Source organism: Emys orbicularis, chromosome 7, assembly GCF_028017835.1.
Source record: "Emys orbicularis isolate rEmyOrb1 chromosome 7, rEmyOrb1.hap1, whole genome shotgun sequence".
NCBI classification, from domain to species: domain Eukaryota; kingdom Metazoa; phylum Chordata; order Testudines; family Emydidae; genus Emys; species Emys orbicularis.
Genome location: NC_088689.1, coordinates 93592632 through 93614305, shown reverse-complemented (window position 1 = coordinate 93614305; position 21674 = coordinate 93592632). Strand labels below are relative to the sequence as shown.

Sequence of the window (21674 nt, the reverse complement as noted above, 5' to 3'; positions counted from 1 at the left end):
AAAAAGGCTTCTTGTTCCTAAAAATGTCGTAAACTGCTGGTGGTTTCCTGATGTCACTTACATTTGCAGATGGCAGTGTAAGAGTCTTAAAGTGGGTCCAGATGTAATCAGGCCCAGTATGTATAACTATAGTCTTTTGAGTTCTCATGAAGAATTGCAATAACCTGAGATTCAATCATTGTTTTTGTTGCTAACTTTTGAGTTTCACTTATAGAACCAGATGTAGTATCTTGGATTTCCTCTAGACATGTTTGAGGAAGAAGACTTTTATTTTTAAGTTGAAAATTTAACTGCACGGTTAACCAACTTCAATGACGTTTTAAACATATTGGACAAGCAATTTTGTTTAAGAAATAAGATAGTTAAAAAATTAATTCTGAAAATACTGCCAACAATTTCATGATATAGACATTTTTAATATTAAAAGTAAATTGTAAATGTGTCTTTATAAACAATATGCATAAAATACATCTACTATACTAAAGCTTTCTCTCTTTTTTAAATGGTATTTCACAGTAATTTCTTAGGTATGTAATGTTTTCCCTCAAAGAAATAGTGCAATTTGAAGAACGTACATTATGTCAGCGGATTAGAATTTTTGTGGTCATTAATACAAGTCTTTGTAGATTTCTTGTAGGAGTGGATGAAGACTCATATCTGTCTCCGTTTTCTTTATTATTTGCAACAGCTGCACATGTTCTGTTACAATCTGTCTGAGGTCCGTCATTTTCTGAAGCAACTTTGCAAACAGCTGTGATGATTCTGGGTGATTCAGCTTTAGTTGGAGCTCCAAAGCTTGCAGCAAATTGTCTTGTATATCTTCAATGGGCTTCACATTCAACAAACCGGGGCGATCTAGGAAAAATAATTGTGGGGGAAAGAACTAGTGAATAAAATAGTAACTTTGGTTTGGAGAAGAACACCTCAGTCATTCACTTTCTCAAAGGTTTCTCCAACACACTATCTAAAAGTTGCACTTTTTGAATGCTATTTGATGATTTCCTATGTTTTTTTAACAGACAGCCTCTTATTAAAGCATTCACAAGGAAAAATAGTCTTAGAAAGGGTACAAGCATTGGTTAGTTACAGTTATAGAGGTATGTATGTAGTACATTGCAATGCATATTCTACACCAGATTCCCTTGTTGAAGGAAGAGTAAGTAAATAAGATACACTTGAAGGACATCAAAGTCTTCACTGGGTAATTCATCCATGGACATCAACATACAGACAACTGGATCTACTAGTGTTTGATACCTCTTTAAAATCTGCAAGTGATTCTTCCTATGATGATGAGGGTAATATAAAAACTTGGATGGTTGCTGAAAAAGCAACCTAGTCAAGCCACAAATGTGACTTCAATGGGAGACATGACTGAGGGCCACAGATTTTGGGCCACAGTGACTTCATAATTCTAACTTGCTGGACTTAAAGATTTTGTGCTTAATTCTCCCCCAAGTCCATACTCCACTGGGCTTTCAGAGAGCTGGTTATGGTTCCCTGGTTCCGCCCCGGCATCAGTTAGAGGGGATCTCAGGAATCTTATGCCAATGGAGGATTGTTGCATCAGTGACACTGCTTCCTGAGGGATGGTGTGTGTGTGTGGGGGGGGGGGAGAGGCGCTGGTGCAGGAGCTGCCTCTACTGGATTCATGATAGCAGAGAGTTCTCCTCCGTGAGGGGAATTCTGTTTTAGACACTAACAGCCAGAATTCGAACCCTTTCAGCACATGAGCTATGTAAAGGAACCACATGGAACTGGAGAATCTGGCCCTTCTTTTTGTTTCGGGCTTTTAATACTGAGACCAATATTCCCTTTTCTCTTCCAATATGCCATGTCTATCTGGGCTTGAATACTTGAATACATGATTTTTTATTTAGTAATAGCATTCCATTGCAGGGCAAGGCTGCTTTCAGACTTACCATGATCTTGATATGTCTTGTTCTTTAAAAATAGCTTTGCTTAGGTCTCTTATTTCATGTGAAACCATTTGACAGAAAGATTAAATCTTTAATAGCAACATTTGTTCTGTTAACTCCTCCCTCCTCCAACTCCTTTTATTGGGTGGTGGCCATTATTACTTAACATGACTAAGGGCAATTTATCTAACTTCATGTAATAAAAAATTTGAATCTATGGCCACAGAAGTTAAGGACATGGCCGAACGCTGTTGTAATTGCACTAAATTGTCACATTTGATAATGATTGTCAATGACATGTTACTGCTTAGGTTGCTAATATGTAACCAAGTAAACCAACTTTACATTGGGTATGGCCTACATGTGCCCATGACAAAGCAGAAGTTAATAATTTTACTGCTTAGCCAACAGATTAGTCTCACAAGTCGATCAATAACAAGCAGTGCATACATCTGGGCACAATGGAGGTATTTTCTTCTATATGGAGAGCTGTCCAGTGTGGAAAGGAGAGGTGGTGTTCTAAATTCATTGCTGATTAGGTACTCTGTAGGATGTGTGTCATAATGGATAGAGCACTAGACTGGGACCCAGGAGATCTTGATTCTATTCCCAGCTTGGCCACTGGCCTATAGGGTAATCTTGGGCAAGTCATGTCACTGCTCTGTGTCAATTTCCCCATCTGTAAAATGGGGAAAATGATGCTTACCTCCTTTATAAAGCACTACTGATGAAAAGCACTAGGTGGTATTATTGCCTGGCTGAAGTTGGGGTTGATAGATGAAGTACCTGTTCTCCAGTCACCAGATTAACTCAGCACTAGGTTTACAGGAATCTCAGTTCATTTTCACTTTGCTTTTACAATGTTGCCATGTTTTAGGCCTTGTATAGACTTAGGTTTTTAGTCACCAGTGAAACTACAACTGATATAGCTTCCCCCAGTGCAAACCCTTACAGGAGATGCATCTCACTGCTATGAAACTCCACTTGTACTGGTGCAATCTGAACCCAGGGTAAGAAGCATAGCATAAACTGTGGTTTACACAGATGTAATGTGTCTACACTAGGGGTTTGCCCCAGGGCAGCTATAGCTACACTAATGGTTAGAAACGCCAAGTGCAGACAAGCCAAGAAACTAATCACAACTTTAACAAGAAACTCAACACCATCATGGATAAAATAACTACGGCTAAGCACTTTTATGAAGAGAGAGGACCTGATTCTCAATCATTTTATCCCTGTGCTTGGGGCACGAATAAAGGGGTATGTGGGGGGCAATAAAAATGGCTTTATGCCACATTTATAATCCCCATGCGCTAAGCAAGCCTGGGGCTTGTCCAGCCCCTAGTGTAAACTACAGTAACCTCAGGACTAAGCTAATTTATGTTAGGGCTGACCATGGTCCCCCATAGGCCCTGGGAAGCAGAAAATAGTTGGAGTGCACTGTACTCTGGCTGTATTTCCTCTTTGCCTCTGGCCTGTTGCTTTGGAGGAGGACTGAGAGCAGGGTCAGTGTATAGGCCTTAAACCAGCTCTATGCCAGATGGGGAGATTCCCTTTACAGTGCATATAGTCAAGGGGTCATCTTTGCTCCCTTTATTCTACCAAGGACCTTAGTCCACTGGAGAATCATGCCTGGACATTATAAAGGGCTAGATTAGTAGTCCTATGGTTACTGCTCTGCAGAACAACCTCGGATTCAGTTACCAAAACTAGTGGCTTGTTATTTTGGTGGATCTGGATCTGGAGAGGAGAAAGCAATTTTCATCACAATGCAACGATCTCTCCTATATAAGAGCAGTGTTTGATGTGTCATTCCAGTTCTTCTCAAATAGAATGTTAGTATGATGCAGCTGAAGATCAAAATCTGAGCTTTGAAGTTCAGGGGCACTTGGATTTGGGGTTTTGTCTCAAACTCTAGCATTTACAAGTATATATTGAACAGAGCAATCACAAAATCATAAAGAGAGGAAATCATTACATAAACTGATGCAAAAATATTTATTTATGTAGAGGAAAGTCAGGATTTATCAGCATGGATTTTCTAGAAACTAGCTATTCCTCTTCACTCGGTGTACTACACACCATAGTAATCTTTTCCCAGAAATCATTATCCCAAATGTTTTAGTACATTTTCAAAGAATGTCTTCCTTTGTTGCAAAACTATAAATCCTGATTTTATTATTAACCTGTGCTTGGCTGGCAGAGGTCACGTATATAAACATATACCAGTTTACTGGCAATATTAGACTTTTATAACCAAAAATATCTTGTAGTGTAAATATCTGCAAACAGAAAAACCACCTGCAAATGAACAATACTTTCTTATTGATTTCCTAGAGGATTTTGGAAATATCATCAAGACTTATTTTTAAAACTACCTACCAGACTTTGGATAAATTATCAAGACTTATTTTCAGACTACCTGGGTACATTAAAGTTGGTACAATATACATTTGCTCATATCAATCCTTCATAAACCTCCCAACTGGATATTTCTAAGCTGTTAATAATTTTGTCTTTTGGATGCTATAGCTTTAAATTTCACTGCCTTGCTGATGAGGAAAACTGAACCAGCTGGATATGACTCAGTGCACAGCAAAATACAGGTCAAACAAGCATGAAGACCATAGTTTCTATTTCCCTTGGGATTAGCCTCCATTTCCCCTCTGTCCTCTTAATGCTGGGAATTATCAAGGTGTGAGTTTTTCAGATGTAAAACCCAAATCAAGGCAAATCATCCCCAAATCTGACTTGCAGGGCCTCTGAAGCAAACCAGAATGTCAGCATCTAGGTTGGGATTTACAAAGGAGCCTAAGTGAATTAGGCATTCAAATTCCAATGAAGTTCAGTGGGAGTTAAGTGGCTGACTTCCTTAGGCTCCTTTATAAAACCTAGCCTAATGGCTTTATAAGGAAGCACTGAAACTAGGATCAGTGAAGCTGGAGATGGCAAAGGCCTATTGGATCACAGAATATCAGGGTTGAAAGGGACGTCATTTAGTCCAACCCCCCTGCTCAAAGCAGGACCAATCCCCAGACAGATTTTTGCCCCAAGATCCCTAAATGGCCCCCTCCAGAATTGAACTCACAACCTTGGGTTTAGCAGGCCGATGCTCAAACCACTGAGCTATCCCTCTCCCTTTAAAATATTAGTTTTCAATAAGCCAGATCCTGAGGAAGGAAAAGTCCTATTGAAGGTAAAACAGATTTTGCCTGAGTAATGACTTCAGGATATGAGCCATTATTTTGTATGCTATGCTCTTCTACAAAGAGAAGATGACACCATCTCTGTCTCAAGAAGCTTATTTAGACCAGACACAAGACAATACTGTTCAAACCTATGAGACACTTGGGTTGAAGCTGCAAGCATTACCTGCACATCTTGAAGTTAACCACACTCACTGGGGTAGAAGAGGATGTGTTTTTTGTGAAGGGATTAGTAGGGGAAGGGAGGTCATTCAGGGCACAAAGAGAGGGAGCTCCAGGCAGAGGTGGCACTATGAAGAAGGTACAAGAGTGGGAAATACATATGGGGTCTTTAGTTGGGAGCCTTGGGAAGAGTATAGATCTGTGATTCTCAACCAGGGGTACAGGTACCCCATGGGGTACGCAGAGGTCTTCCAGGGGGTACATAAACTCATCCAGATATTTGCCTAGTTTTACAACAGGCTACATAAAAACACTAGGAATGTCAGTACAAACTAAGGCCATGCCTACACATACATGCTTACAGTGGCACCGCTGAATCAATACAGCGGTGCCGCTGTAAGAGTACTTGTGTAGCTGCATTATGTCTATAGGAGAGTGTCTCCCGGTGACACAGTGCTGTGCACGCTGGTGCTTATGCCACTCAGGCATAGATAGTTAGAGGAGGGTAGATAGAAATGAGAAGCAACGATATGGGCAGGGACAACATTGACATGGAAAGTGAGACAAAGCCAGCATATAGATTTGAAGAGAGGATAGATTAAGCAGTGGGAGAGGTGGATCAGTCCTAGCAACAGCATTTTCATAGAGCACAGTAGAGAGAAAGGAGGTGAAGGGGGGCCAAGGATGAATAGGTGGCAATTGTTAAGGTGAGAGAAGACCAAGATGAGAGAGGGGTGAAACAGGATATTGTCTTTAAGCTTATGTGAGTGGGAGGATGGTGTAACTGTCAATGTTACTGGAGAACAGAGCGCATTGAGTCCATTCCCTGCAAGCACAGAGCGCAGTGCTATGGAAGAGCTGTTAAAGGGCTATCATCCTGGTGTTCCCTCTAATTTTTCCCACCCATGTTGAGGTGCGGGGGTGTTTGTGAAGCCTCTGGCTGGGGGTGTGGGCTCTGGGATGGGGCTGGGGATGACGGGCTCAGGGCTGGGGCAGGGGTTTGGGGTGCGGGGGGGTGAGGGCTCCAGCTGGGGGTGTGGGCTCTGGGGCTGGGGATGAGGGGTTTGGGGTGCAGTATGGCTCCCTGGGGCTACAGTGGGGAGAGAAGACTCCCCTCCAGCTCTCTCTCCCCGCAGCAGCACCCGGGCTGGGGGGGAGAGGCGCCTGTCCCCCGGCCGCAGCAGGTCTAGGTTCGCGCTGGGGGAGGGGCACCTGTCCCCTGGCCGCGGCAGGTCCGGGACTGGGCTGGTTTCAGGGCGCCTGTCCCCCGGCTGCAGCAGGTCTGGGGCTGGGCTTGGTCAGGTCCTGGGGAAGGGCACCTGTCCCCCAGCCACGGTAAATTCGGCGCTGGCCTGGGTCGGGGCCGGGGAGGGGAGCCGCAGCAGGTCCGGGGTTTGGGGAGAGGCATCTCTCCCCGACGCAGCCCTGAGGACCTCCGCAACACTTAATAGGTAGCTGTGCAGCTTAGAGGGAACTTAGGGAACCATCATAATTTTTAAGACCTATTTCTTCATCTATGTTACAAAGGTCATTTCAGGTTATTAAAACTGAAAGTATTTTAAAAGTCTAATTTACTTTTCACCAGTTGTACTCATTGCTAACTACTTGTCTTTTGCCTGGCTTGGACAATGAAAGTAAACTAGACCATTTCACTTTTTGTTCATTATTGGTTAGTTTTGCTTTCTGGTTCCCATTCATTAGCACAAGGTTATTTCATTTGGTTTGGAAACACTGCAGGAAAATGTTTAAATCCAAATAAACTGTCTTAAATTATTGGGAAAAAAATTAATTAAAATTGTTCTGAGATTTGTAGAACATTTTTTTTCAAAACAACCCCCAAATTTTGGGTCTAAATTACCTGACTATATCTGTTTAAAGTGATACTTCACTTTTTCTTAGACAAAAAATAGGTTTTACATATTTGAAAGCCTCTTTCAGGCTTGAATGTCCTTAAAATTAACTATATTTTTTGTTATTCCAAAATGTCCATCTGCATGTCTCTAGGTTTGATGCTAGCATGCAAAATTACATTACATTTTATGTCTATAACAATCATCATTATTCAAGGTCATTTACAGTTTAAATACACATTCCGAAATCGTAATATTATAAAATACATAGACATAATGGCTGATTGAACACTTTTTTTCTAGTGCTATTTCTGTAGAAGAGGCAGATATGACTCAGCAGTTTGGGTTTTACTTACCAGTCTGTAACATGCAGTGCACTCATTAGGTTTTTGGTTCAAAGCCCACAGTAGTTATCTGCAGTTGTTGGTCTGATTAGGAAGTATTTCATTGTTCGAACATGATTACTACAAGGGTAATTTTGTAACGGTCAATGCTAAAATCCTTGGTAATATTCAGTGATGAAACCTCAAATTTTTCATATTGTGGTTAAATGATTTAATATAGCAGTTAACAAAGAACAGCTACTCTGGGCTCACGAACTGCTCCAAAACATAGAGTGAGAGACCCGACAAGTCAGAAGCAGAGATAGGCCTGAACCAAAATCCTCGGTCCGAATGCACTTAGACTGACAGAGTCTGGATCTGGATCCAAACTTTGTAGCCAGACCTTTTTACAACAGGTCAGACCAAATTCCCAGATCCAAACATTCTCCCAAATTTGTGGGCTATTAAGTGGTGGAGTTGGGATCTGGAACCAGACTTACTGCTTGGACTAGGGTTGTCAATTTTGGTTGGACATATTCCTATAGGTTTCATCACATGATATAATCTTTAATTAAAGATTAATCTTTAATTCCTGGAAACTTCAGGACAATTCTGGAGGTTTGGCAATCCTAGCTTGGGACCATCTATAGTCAGAGGAATGACTATGCAAAAATGACCCAGTAAATTCCCTATTTATTCTGTCTCAGAGACTTCCTGAACAAATTTGCTAAATTTATAAGCAGGAGTGAATTAAGACTAAAGAAGGCTTCCATTCTCCAAAACTTCTAGCATCCCTTTCTCCTGAGACATTTCTTTCCCCCAACCCTCTGACAGACTCCTTGTTCTTTCCTACCTAAGCAGAATACTTCATCCCAGTTTACCCCACAGAGACAGGTTCTTGGTGTATGTTCTCTCCCCAGAGTCAGTCAGGGCTTCTGCTCAGACTCACTACAGTGTAGGGATCCACTCTGAACCAAGGAATCTGGATCACAAGGATCCTGCTTTTAATACACCTCTGTTTACAAGACAAAAGGATAATTTTTCTCTAATATTCAGCTCTACAAACTCAGCATAGGATCTGAGAGTGAAGCTAGCTTTTTTTTTGGCTGTGCATTATCAACAGTGATGCAGAAGCTGTCATTTTACTGATGATGCATGAGTCTGTATAGACTCCAGATGTACATGCTCTAAACTGCTAATAAGTAAAAACTTGGTTTGATCAGTAAAGTAAGAAAAATCAAATTGAAGACACATATGGTACAGATATGCTAAGAATGTGCTTTTAAAAAAAGCCATTGTTTTAACTTTATTTGTATTTAATATAGTAGTTTGTAAGCATGGTAAACTCCCCAACATTAATTCTAAAACCACAGGAAAAGCTCTAAAAGATTCTTTTTCTCTACAATTTCTAAAGCAAAGTAAATGTGAAAACTGAGGGCTTGGCTACACTTGCGAGTTACAGCGCAATAAAGGAGCCCCGGGCGCCCTAGCTCACTCCCCGTCCACACTGGCAAAGCACGTACAGCGCTCTGTCTCCATGGCTACAGCGCTGCTGGTACTCCACCTCGGCGAGAGGAATAACGTTTGCTGCACCTTGGCTACAATGCACAGGCGTCAGTGTGAACGAGGTGTTGGGTTACTGTGCTCTGATTGGCCTCCGGAAACGTCCCATAATCCCCTTAAGTCAAGTGGCCACTCTTGTCATTGTTTTGAACTCCTGTAGGAATGTGGAAATGCCCTTTCAAAGCTCCATTTCTGACAGCCAGCATGCAAGCCATTAGTGTGGAATGAGAGAGAGGCGGGGGGGAGGGGAAATCTGCTGCTGTCTGAACTTACAAGACAGCATGCTGACATGCTCTCAGCCCCACAAAACCCCACTCTCTCTCCCCCCACATATACACAACACACTCCCTATCACACTCCACCCCACCCCATTTGAAAAGCATGTTGCAGTCACTTGCATGCTGGGATAGCTGCCCATAATGCACCGCTGCAAATGCCGCTGCAAGTGCCGCAAATGTGGCCATGCCAGTGCGCAAGCAGCTGTCAGTGTGGACAGACTGCAGCGCTTTCCCTACTGCACTCTCCGAAGGCAGGTTTAACTCACAGTGCTCTACATCTGCAAGTGTAGCCATGCCCTGAGTTAAGCATGCATTTTAGTGCTCAGTGTGCTATATTGTTGGGGTAAGGTAGGGTGTCGGGTCAATCAGACCCTGATTCAGCAAAACACTTAACCATGTACTTAATCTTCTTAGCATATGCACAATATGCCTCAGGTGGCACGTGACCAAGATTCATCACTGAATTTGGTCTGCCAGTTGGATCATGAGCTTCCCTGGCCCGCGTATTGACGGGGAGTGCAATGTGAACACTGATCCATGACCCCCATCTACTTAATATTATGGATGAACTCAAGTATGTACTTTAGTACTTTTCTGAATAAGAGCCTCAGTGTATCAATGTTTTAATTCACTTTCTCTTAATACAATTTCACAGTTGGGATGCAACGTAATAGAATCAGAAATTTAGTAGTAAATGCTCTAGTCCTTCATATGTAAAAGTATTTCTATCTGTAGGATATACACATAACCCCCCATAAATACATATACATATACACGTAAAAGAGTTCTTTAGTTCTATTTGGAGAAGTATTTTATAAACTCAAACACACCTGAACAAAAAAAGACAGAGACATAATGGGAATAAACAGCCAATCAAACAAATTTTCATTCTCTCTATATGCAACCGGCATGAGATCTTGACCAGTGAAATAAAGGTTCACAGAAATATCATACCACTGCCACACTCAGCTTTATAGAATTTTAAAGATACCTCAAGCTCTTTACCACGTATTTTAGCAACATTAAAAAACACCAGGAAACCACAGCAGAGAAGTAAATGAGACACAGAGGAGAATAAGTTCTACACAGTTAACTTTAGCTTAATTAAACAACGATTTACACATATTTGGAGGGGCTAGGCTTAGAATTGCCTTCACCACTGTGCTAGTTTGTAAAATGAGATACTCCTTTCTACCAATCCAATCCAAATTAATGTGCACAGCTAGAAGTCTTACTCCCCTTAAAAAGAGGACCAGGAACAATAGAAAAAGCCCTTTCCTTCTTCCCCTTTGGCCTTCCTCTCACAGAGGTTCCCTTGCAGCCTCCATCAACAAACTTTTGTCTCTTTTCCAGTAATCTTGTCAATTACAAACTTTATAGGAAGGAGGGTATGCTAGTGCGGAGAAAAAGCGTGCTTTCAAATTAATTCAGAAATGGGCACAAAACAGACCACTTTTGAAGCCTAATATTTCCCCTTCAGTCTGCTTGCATTACTTTGATACCTACTATTAAACAATGAGATTTCTTTCCATTTTGATACAAAAATATTAGTTTTTCAAGCATCATTTCCCATCATAAATGTTTATATGTAGGACTTTCTCTTTTGGTATGGAGCAAGTGGCCTTCCAACTTGAAAGATAATGACTGCCTATGAAATGAGTAGGGCCCTACCAAAAGTGAAATCTGTGCATCACAGACCGTGAAATCTGGTCTCCCACCGTGAAATCTGGTCTTTTGTGTGCTTTTACCCTATCCTATATAGATTTCACAGGGAAGACCAGCGTTTCTCAAATTGGGGGTCCTGACCCCAAAGGGTTTTTTGGGGGGGTTGCAAGGTTATTTTAGGGGGGGCGTGGTATTTCCATCCTTACTTCTGTGTTGCCTTCAGAGCTGGGTGGCTGGAGAGTGGCGGCTGGTGGCCGGAGAGCGGCAGTTAGCTCTCAACGCGGCACCTCGCCAGCAGCAGCAATACCATACCATTCCACCCTTACTTCTGTGCTGCTGCCTTCAGAGCTGGGCAGCCAGAGAGTGGCAGCTGCTGACTAAAGGCCCAGCTCTGCAGGCAGCAGCACAGAAGCAAGGGTAGCAATACTATACCATGCCATCCTTACTTCTGTGTTGCTGCTGGAAGTGGCTCTGCCTTAGGAGCCGGGCTCCTGGCCAGCAGCCGCCGCTCTCCAGTTGCCCAGGTCTGAAGGTAGTGCCCCCGCCAGCAGCAACACAGAAGTAAGGGTAGCAGTACCGCAACCCACCCCCTACAATTACCTGGTGGCCCCCCCACAACTCCTTTTTGGGTCAGGACCCTCTACAATTACAACACCGTGAAATTTCAGATTTAAATAGCTGAAGTCATGACATTTATGATTTTTAAAATCCTAAGACCATGAAATGTACCAAAATGGACCGTGAATTTGGTAGGACCCTAATAATGAGCATATAGTTGCAATCCTTTTACCAGAGAAAAGGTGTCTTAAATCTGCCCTTGTTGACAGCCAGTTTAAGGACTGAATGGGTATAAAGCCTGAACTATTCTCACCCCTTAAAGGTAGCCCTTCTAGGTCAGTGTTGCAGCACATTGGTAGGACTGTAGGGGGAAGCCTGCATATCCAGTGCCATAGATGTTCTGCAGATCAAGATCTCCAGGGGTATCAATAGGGCACTATTCACAAGCTTATTTACAGGATTTTTTTTTTAAAGAAAGAAAATACTGCATGAAGAAACAGTCCTTTTCTCGATGGAACTGCTGAAAATCTTATATAGTCTACATGCTGCTCCCTCTCAGATCTCCTTGAAACAGATCTCCTGTTTCAAGGGCTTCCTTTGAACACACTACTCAGCTTCTTGGAATGTTTCTAATTTAGTAGTGGTCCAGAGACATCTACACGGAGCACATCATGGGACACCGTTAGTACCAGGTTAAGTAATCGAGAATGCCGGTCAGGGAAAAAACCCACTTCCTTCCTTGATGAACCAAGGGACACACCTCACCCACGTACTTATTCACTACAAGAATACTGACTTGGACTCTAAATACATTCTATGGGCGGCGTACCCGAGACCACTTATCCACTGACGTTTTAAAAACTCCTGCACCCCAATCTGGGTCTATGCTGGTTATGTACTATGTATGTATCTCGTGAACCTTGTAACCGATGCTTGTAATCCCTTATAACCCAAGCCTGACCCCACATGTACAGTACCGTCCCTCTTAACTTGTGTAAATTTGATTTTAAACATTAACTTTAATAAAATTTTTACTGTTAAATAGCACAACCATTTACCTATTGAGGCCAGGGTTGCATGGGTGTCACAGAACAGCAAATACATCTATCATCCTAGAGTTCTTGTTTTTAATGGCCTGCAAGAGGTTGAGGCAACCTTAGCATTGATTTCACTGGATCTGTGACCATTCACAGCAGCTGAGGATCTGCCTCTAGGTGTATGTGGGGCTAGATGGCAGGTGATGACAGGAAATGAAAAAAACCTTTCTGAAAACATTTTTCTAAATCTCATTTTACCAGAATGCATTTCTCAAAATTACAGTAACTAAAAAAAATGCTCTGATGAAAATTTTACATTGCTAACAATGGGATAAAAAATGTCTCTTTTAAGAAATGGGAATTATTCTGTTGCTCATGAACGGCAACTCTGTCTCATCAGCATTTTTTTTATGTAATTAATTTTTTTTGCCTGAATTAAACATTTTCAGTATTCGTTTTAAGCAAAATGTACAAAAGCACATTAAGAACAGCTGTTTAGCATTATAATAATGAGCACAGTGCAACATTTGAAGTGATTGAAACTGAATGAGCTGGCCCACTGTGCTTTGAATGGCTCAGCTAGAACTCAAGTGGGTGACTGTGGAGGTGCAATTATTTTTAATTTGTTGCCATTATGGTTAATTTGTCGCTTCTCTCTGTCATTTTGATGTGGGCATTTTGCCTTGTAAAATAGGCCATAAATGCTACTGTTTCAGTCTCAAGCAATTTATAAGTTTCAGAGAAACTGTGATAAATTCCAAATGATTTCATTTCACAAACAGAAATTTTTCCTGTGTAATGTTTCAGCTGGAAATATCTCCAGCTCTTCTTTTCTTTCTTCTTCTCTTTAAACAGTGTAAGAGGTACCACTTAAGGAGAAAGTGTATCCAACATTACTTCCCTAGGCAATGACAGAATCACTTATACAGAAACAAAGCATTTGGCTGGAGTGTTTTTGTAAGTTTCTGAGAGCAGTCACTAGGTTCCCCCTCCCCCCCGCCCCTTTCTATGGTATTGCAACATATACCCCAAAGACTTTTTGAGGTGGCTTTAACATTACAGTATTCTTTGAGTCAGTGGCCTCTGAATAAAGACATAGTGGTTTTAGAACTCATAATTTCAGGTGACACTGGCCTGATTCTTCAATATTTTGGTAGGCTAACTTCCCGCTGAAACATCAGCAAGAGCATCCAAAAGAGCAGGGCTTCACTTCCATACTTTGTCGGACCTGTCTGTATTAAATTACCTACTGCAAAGAAGGAACACTGTACTTCATGTACTCCCACAGACCATACTAATATAAACTACAGCTGGAATACAGATTATAAAAATTAGTTTGTTATATGTACAATTTGACTCTATAGACTAGAGGACATCCCCAAGTAGGAAGCGAGATGTCATTGTCTTAGATAAGGGATGAGCTTTTTCAAAACATCGTCTTTCTTATTTTAAAACAGTCTTGAAAGCAGGTAGAAAGATATCACCTTCAGACATCTGTTTTCATATCAGAAAACTATAGGATTTGTATGTACAGTGACTGGATGAGATTCTGAACTAATTAAAACTAATTAATTAAATTCTGAAAGTGGTACATGAATCTCGGTTTTCAGATTATTCATATAAGAAAAATTATTATTGGTTGATTAATCTGGTTCACAGAAGTTAACATTTCTTAGTGGGTTATTCTCCTCCTGGGATCCAAAACGTAAGATGACTTACCTCATACTTGTTTCCTCTAATGCAAAACAAACACCACTGAAATTTAACAGATCCAGTTTTGCAGCTACAGATTATGAGTTCCCTTTTTTCAATTAGAAATGGGAGAGCTTTAAAAGGCCTGTTTCTCATCTGTTAACTTTTCTGTAATATCAGAAAACTCAGACTTTATTGGCTCACTTTCTGGAGTGTCTTTTTAAGCTTGTATAATTCCATCCCCCCCCAGCCAACCAAAAATGTACTCATATCATATTCTGCTTTATTGAATTAATACAAAGTCCTCAGGGATCCATTTGATTGAAAGTCTTGCTCAAGCAAAGGTCTTCTGAGAAGAATTGTACTTGTTTGAAGTGGATTTAGCTAGTCTAATAGAACATGTTGTGATATTTTCCCTGAATGAAACAGAATGCCAGAAAGTAATTTTACATTAATTTAAACATGATGTATGGTATATCATACATAACAACACACTCCAAACAAAATGTTTGATTTTTGTAGGTTAGCATATGGTGTTTATGTTTAAAGATAATTCAATAAAAAAGCACTCTGCTTTGCTGTGTTGCAGATCTGAATTCAGAACAGGCCTGCCATGACATCTGTGGTGCAGAACTGAGAATAAGCATACAGGCCAGCTGGGCCAAATTCTCATTTGGGTTACAGTTGTACAACACCACTGAAGTCAATGGGGCTGCACCAGCATAGAAGAGCTGACTCTGGCCTACAGTGTAGGCTTGATGTATCTGGTTTTCTATGGAAAGAGTGCTGCTTTGGACAGCTGCCTGAAAACTGATCCACAGAATACCAGAGATGTGGCAGAATTAGAAAAAGGCAGGCGATACCAATTGCTTCTTCTAAAGAAGAGTGAAAATTCACTGTCCTCTTTGGCAGAAAGTTGAAGACATTGCACACACATTGATGCCTTAACTTCTGTACCCATTCTGTCCACAAAGCATAGACATTGCTATTAGCCTAGAAGCATGGAAAAGGTTGAGCAAACCATGAGGGCATGTTTTTTTCCTACTGTTAATAGGCTCTCACTTTCTTGAGTAACTCATTCTTTTTTTTTTCTTTTTAAGGTAAACAAAACCCTATGTGGGTCAATATCATTGACTGAATTCAAATAACCTTACATTCCTGAGAGTCAAATGCTGAGTACTTATTCATTTGAAATTCTTATTGAATCCAAGCTATTAATATAAAATTAAGAGGCTGCACAAGCTAATTGTAGGTGTAAAAGAATTCTTACTACAGTAGGGTGACTTTTAAATGGTTTTGCTGGTAAGATTCCCACCCTTCCTGTTTTAAGTAAGACAGTTCTGATTTAATTTTTTTAAGATGAAAAATACTGCTGACTCAGCAGGCATGTCCAGCTCAATCAGTAACAACAGCACATTTGCACATGGGGGGGAGGGATAGCTCAGTGGTTTGAGCATTGGCCTGCTAAACCCAGGGTTGTGAGTTCAATCCTTGAGGGGGCCACTTGGGGATCTGGGGCAAAATCAGTACTTGGTCCTGCTAGTGAAGGCAGGGGGCTGGACTTGATGACCTTTCAAGGTCCCTTCCAGTTCTAGGAGATGGGATATCTCCATTAATTATTATTTTATTATTTATTATTACTGGCAGTTTGAAGGAATGACTGAAGGAAGGCAAGGAATATCAAGTCAGTAGACAGCTGATCAAAGGTACATTTAAGCAATCTGGTCTCGATCTCTTAGTAGTGATCCCTTGTCCTGTTTTCACAGGAGTTAAAAGTAGCAAGTCTATTATATAAAATTGTGTATTAAATAAGGCAGTGCTTACCTCCACTGAGTATAATGACAGCTATAAATATTGCCAGGTCACTATCATCTAGTTCCAGTGCATTGAACTTCACAGCAAACTCAAATTTGGGCTCCATAAAGTCACAAAAAGGTTTTCTCAGGCTCTTCAGAAACTCCCGCGTCATGAATCCTTGTCCATTGGATATGAGAACTCCATCTTTATTCATCAGTGAGGCCAGCAATGTATATATGATCTCGTGGACACCGTATTTCAGGAGAGTTACTTGGTCATTCAGGTCAAGGTTCACAAAACCTGGAATGCTTTTGGCAAATTCTGTGATCTCCTGCACTGCCTCCACTGAGCGAAACTGACACCGCTGGAAGATGCGAATTGCCACCTCTTTGTTCTGCTCCTGCAGGGGTGTCACATGTTTGCAATTGATCTGATCTTCACCCATCATTAAGGAGTTCATGTCGTAAATAACGAATGGCTAAAAATAAAAGTAAAAATGGGATTGAGTTTCATGTGTCCTTCTTACATACATTGTCCTACTGAAATACTATAAAGGCATAAACCATTGTTAAAAAACCCATGAAAGTTGAAATGGGATGTGTAAATACACATCAATATATCTAATAGTTTTGCTTTTGGGTTACAATTCAGATAAATCCACTAAAGCAAACTTTCTTCCAGCATTAAAAATGGTTTGCAGAAAGGCCAAGTAATTCCTACAGATTTCCTACACTTGCTGGGAACCCACTTCCTGGAGTTTTGGGTTTTGGAGAGGGTAATTTTTTAAATAATTCAAGGAAAGCAATTTCTTTTAAAATACAGAACTGATTTTCACTCCTAAAAAGTGTCTATTAATGTTTTTGTCCTCTCTTAGTTTCACAAGTGTTTTACTATAAGAATTCAAAGTTCAGAAAGTTTGTTAATAAAAGAATATTATCTCTTTAACATGTATTTTAATAGTTTACATCCAATAATATATTACCCTTAAATGTTTAATTTGTAGTTATGTTGGTACAATACTTTTTCTATAGACACAATATGGTCACATTTATATTACTTCATATGCTGTTATGCTCATTTTTAAATACAAGTCCTAGTAAGTGTTACAAATAATCAAAACTGTTTTACCGTGACTATCTTGTAAATGGCATCTTCTGTTACACTGATATATTAAAGGACTTAAGAGTTTTTTAAACTCAAGTAACTTGTTAATGAGAAAAAAAAGTCCTTGATGCAAAAAAGTAAACTAGAATAAAGCAAATTCAGGTCACAACAATGAGTCTGCCTGTTAAAAATACCCAACTAGAATAAGTCAATTTGAAAACAAATTAGCAAAACTAATGGCAGCAAAATTATTTTTCTATGATCTGGAAACAATCTTTTTCGAAATAAACAGATGTGAAGCCCAATGACAAGAACTGTTAAAAGAAGTGGACAAGTGAATACTACGAATTTATCTTAGGAATCTCTATCCTTGGGGCCAAATTATTTAAATAAAGTACATGCATCATTTACCCAGGATTGTATTAGTTTATTTGGGAAAAACAAAGAATGCACCCTTCCAAATCATTTGGTAATATTTGTTTTTTCCCCCGACAATTCACTCTCTCTTCCCTCCATTTTCCCACACATAAGTAATTATCTGTTATTCACCTCAACTGAAGTAAGAAACACGGGAGGTATAATTTCTAACATGCCTTTTAGCCTTCATGTATTCAACCCATTGACTTCAATGAGCACTGGATCAGGCCCTAAGTTACTGACTCCCAAAAAAGTAATTTAAACATGGGCCAACAATTGGATCATGTTCTGCTTCTAAGAAACATACAATTTTAATTGTTTAATTGTGAAATTGGGTGGAAAACCACAATGTTACATTTGAGAGGGGAGAAAGATGTGGATAAGGGAGAGCTACAATTTGTAAGATATCAGCTATCTTTAGTACCACTCTATTGTGTTGCAGCTGCAGAAATATTTCTTCAAACTGAGACCTACGTATGTAGCTGTGAATGTTTGATCCCCTTCTTATTCAAGCAAAATAAAATAATAAATAACCACAAGATGCTACATATTTCTATTTGGCATTTACTTTTCTGCCTCAATTCTACATATACCAAAGTTTCTGTTTAAGTCTTCAATTTGCCCTTTGAAACCAGACATACAAAATTCATAGGTCAGAGATTCCAAGGCCAGAAGGAACCAGCCTGACCTCCTGTATAACACAGGCCATAGAATTTCCCTGAAATAATTCCCCAAAAGAGCATATCTTTTAGAAAAAACATCCAATCTTGATTAGAAAATTGCCATTGATTGAGAATCCAATGGTTAAATACCCTCACTGTTAAAAATTTACAGTTTATTTCCAGTCTGAATTTGTTGAGGTTCAACTTCCAGCCATTGGATTATGTTATACTTTTCTCTGATAGACTGAAGAGTTCATTATTAAAATATTTATTCCTCATACAGATACTTATAGACTGTAATCAAGTCACCCCATAACCTTTTCTTTGTTAAGCTAAATAGATTGAGCTCCTTGAGTCTGTCACTATAAGGCATGTTTTCTAATCCTTTAATAGTTCCTGTGGCTCTTTTTTGAACCCTCTCCAATTTATTAACATCCTTCTTGAATTGAGGACACTAGAACTGGACAGGGGTTGCATCAGTGCCAAATACAGAGGTAAAATAACCTCTCTACTCCTATGTGAGATTCCCCTGTTTATGCATCCAAGGACTGCATTAGCTATTTTGATCACAGTGTTACACTGGGAGCTCATGTTGAACTGATTATTCACTATGCCCTCCATCCTTTAAGTATGGCCTACATTCTTTGTTTCTACATGTATGTATTTACATTTAACTATATTAAAATGCATATTGTCTGGTTGTGCCCTGGTTACCAAGCAATCCAGATCACTCTAAAATATACAAAGAATATACAAAAATCTGGTGGTAAAACCTTTTAATACCTTTGTAAGTATTTTATTTGGAACCAGACCTTTAGAAATCAGTCTTGGGAACTGTGCAGTCTCTCTGAGGAATGTATTTGTTATTGTCTTTGACTAGTCTTTTTTGATATTTAAAGTCAGCACAAGAAAATCCTGCTATTCTTTGACAATGCTTACAAAATGAAGATTTTAACCTCTTTGCAATGCCACTCCTGCAAAATAATTTACATTGCTCTCTGACAAGGACTCAATGCACCTACCTACAAGCCCATCATACCTGTTTGCTTTGTTCCTGGATCTCAGGTTCCTGCTATGAAATAGAAGTAAGATGCCTGAAAATTCTGGGTACTGGCATGTAAATGAGCATACAAAGCATCCCATCTGGTTACATAATTCCTATCATCACTACAACAAATATCTTTATCTTCCAAATGCAACAAGTTATTTTCTATGGGCACTGATTCTTAAAGACTTAACTTCTTGTAGTCTGGCTGCAGAGACTTAAAAGCAATTTCAAAGATAGTAGATTCATAGATTCATAGATTCATATTCATAGATTCTAGGACTGGAAGGGACCTCGAGAGGTCATCGAGTCCAGTCCCCTGCCCGCATGGCAGGACCAAATACTGTCTAGACCATCCCTGATAGACATTTATCTAACCTACTCTTAAATATCTCCAGAGATGGAGATTCCACAACCTCCCTAGGCAATTTATTCCAGTGTTTAACCACCCTGACAGTTAGGAACTTTTTCCTAATGTCCAACCTAGACCTCCCTTGCTGCAGTTTAAGCCCATTGCTTCTGGTTCTATCCTCAGAGGCTAAGGTGAACAAGTTTTCTCCCTCCTCCTTATGACACCCTTTTAGATACCTGAAAACTGCTATCATGTCCCCTCTCAGTCTTCTCTTTTCCAAACTAAACAAACCCAATTCTTTCAGCCTTCCTTCATAGGTCATGTTCTCAAGACCTTTAATCATTCTTGTTGCTCTTCTCTGGACCCTTTCCAATTTCTCCACATCTTTCTTGAAATGCGGTGCCCAGAACTGGACACAATACTCCAGCTGAGGCCTAACCAGAGCAGAGTAGAGCGGAAGAATGACTTCTCGTGTCTTGCTCACAACACACCTGTTAATACATCCCAGAATCATGTTTGCTTTTTTTGCAACAGCATCACACTGTTGACTCATATTTAGCTTGTGGTCCACTATAACCCCTAGATCCCTTTCTGCCGTACTCCTTCCTAGACAGTCTCTTCCCATTCTGTATGTGTGAAACTGATTTTTTCTTCCTAAGTGGAGCACTTTGCATTTGTCTTTGTTAAACTTCATCCTGTTTAACTCAGACCATTTCTCCAGTAGTAGATGGGGTCCCTGCTCATACAATCCACTTGGAAGGGTTTGTCTGCATAAGAACATTGTTTCAATTTAATTAAATCAGTTTAGAAGCCTAGTTAAGCTAAACTGATATGAGGCACTCTTAAAAAACTGAAACAAAAGTATCCACATAAGAAGGTTGCACCAATGTAATTAAATCAGTTTCTAAAGCAATTTAGTTAAATTAGCACAATTTTCTTATGCAGACAAGGCCTAAAATGAAACTGGCTGTGCCATTATAAAAGTGACCAGCTGGCAAACCTAGCAACAGGCCATTCGTTTCAGTCAAAATACAAGACAATGTAAGATACATCACTAATTGTTTGCCTACAGTACTATGACACTATCTTTTAAATTTCAAGATGTGTGAAAGCACATAGTAGGAAAAGGATAGATATGTCTCAAGGCTTATTGCACATGTTCTTCCAGTCCTGACAACAGCAGAATATTTTTCATATAAATAACTGGATGGAATAATGACTCCATGAGTGTAGCCTACTAAACATCTACTTTCATTACTGCTGGGTCAGTCTCTGGGGAAGGGATAGCTCAATTCTTTGAGCATTAGCCTGCTAAACTTAGGGTTATGAGTTCAATCCCTGAGGGGGCCAGTTAGGGAGCGGGGGCAAAAATCTGTCTGGGGATTGGTCCTGCTTTGAGCAGGGGGGGTTGGACTAGATGACCTCCTGAGGTCCCTTTCAACCCTGATATTCTATGATTACCAAGAGGTAACTATAGCGGGACCGCTTGGAAATAGTGACCATAATACAATAGCATTCAACATCCCTGTGGTGGGAAGAACACCTCAACTGCCCAACACTGTGGCCTTTAATTTCAAAAGGGGGAACTATACAAAAATGAGGGGGTTAGTTAGACAAAAGTTAAAAGGTTCAGTGACTAAAGTGAAATCCCTGCAAGTTGCGTGGGCCCTTTTTAAAGACACCATAATAGAGGCTCAACTTCAATGTATACCCCAAATTAAGAAAAACAGTAAAAGAACTAAAAAAGAGCCACCGTGGCTTAACAACCATGTAAAAGAAGCAGTGAGAGATAAAAAGACTTCCTTTAAAAAGTGGAAGTCAAATCCTAGTGAGGCAAATAGAAAGGAGCACAAACACTGCCAACTTAAGTGCAAGAGTGTAATAAGAAAAGCCAAAGAGGAGTTTGAAGAACGGCTAGCCAAAAACTCCAAAGGTAATAACAAAATGTTTTTTAAGTACATCAGAAGCAGGAAGCCTGCTAAACAACCAGTGGGGCCCCTTGACGATGAAAATACAAAAGGAGCGCTTAAAGATGATAAAGTCA

General features: G+C 40.1%; 1 protein-coding gene across 1 annotated transcript in view; it reads right to left on the bottom strand.

Annotated features, from left to right (window-relative positions):
* Window positions 1-607: 607 nt before the first annotated feature.
* Window positions 608-21674, bottom strand: part of PPARG (peroxisome proliferator activated receptor gamma) — a 50462-nt gene continuing 29395 nt past the window's right edge. The window contains exons 5-6 of the mRNA XM_065407260.1: window positions 16078-16528; window positions 608-855 (exon numbers count right to left, since the gene is read on the bottom strand). Coding sequence (XP_065263332.1) covers window positions 608-855; window positions 16078-16528 — 699 coding nt within the window. The remainder of the gene's footprint in view (window positions 856-16077; window positions 16529-21674) is intronic.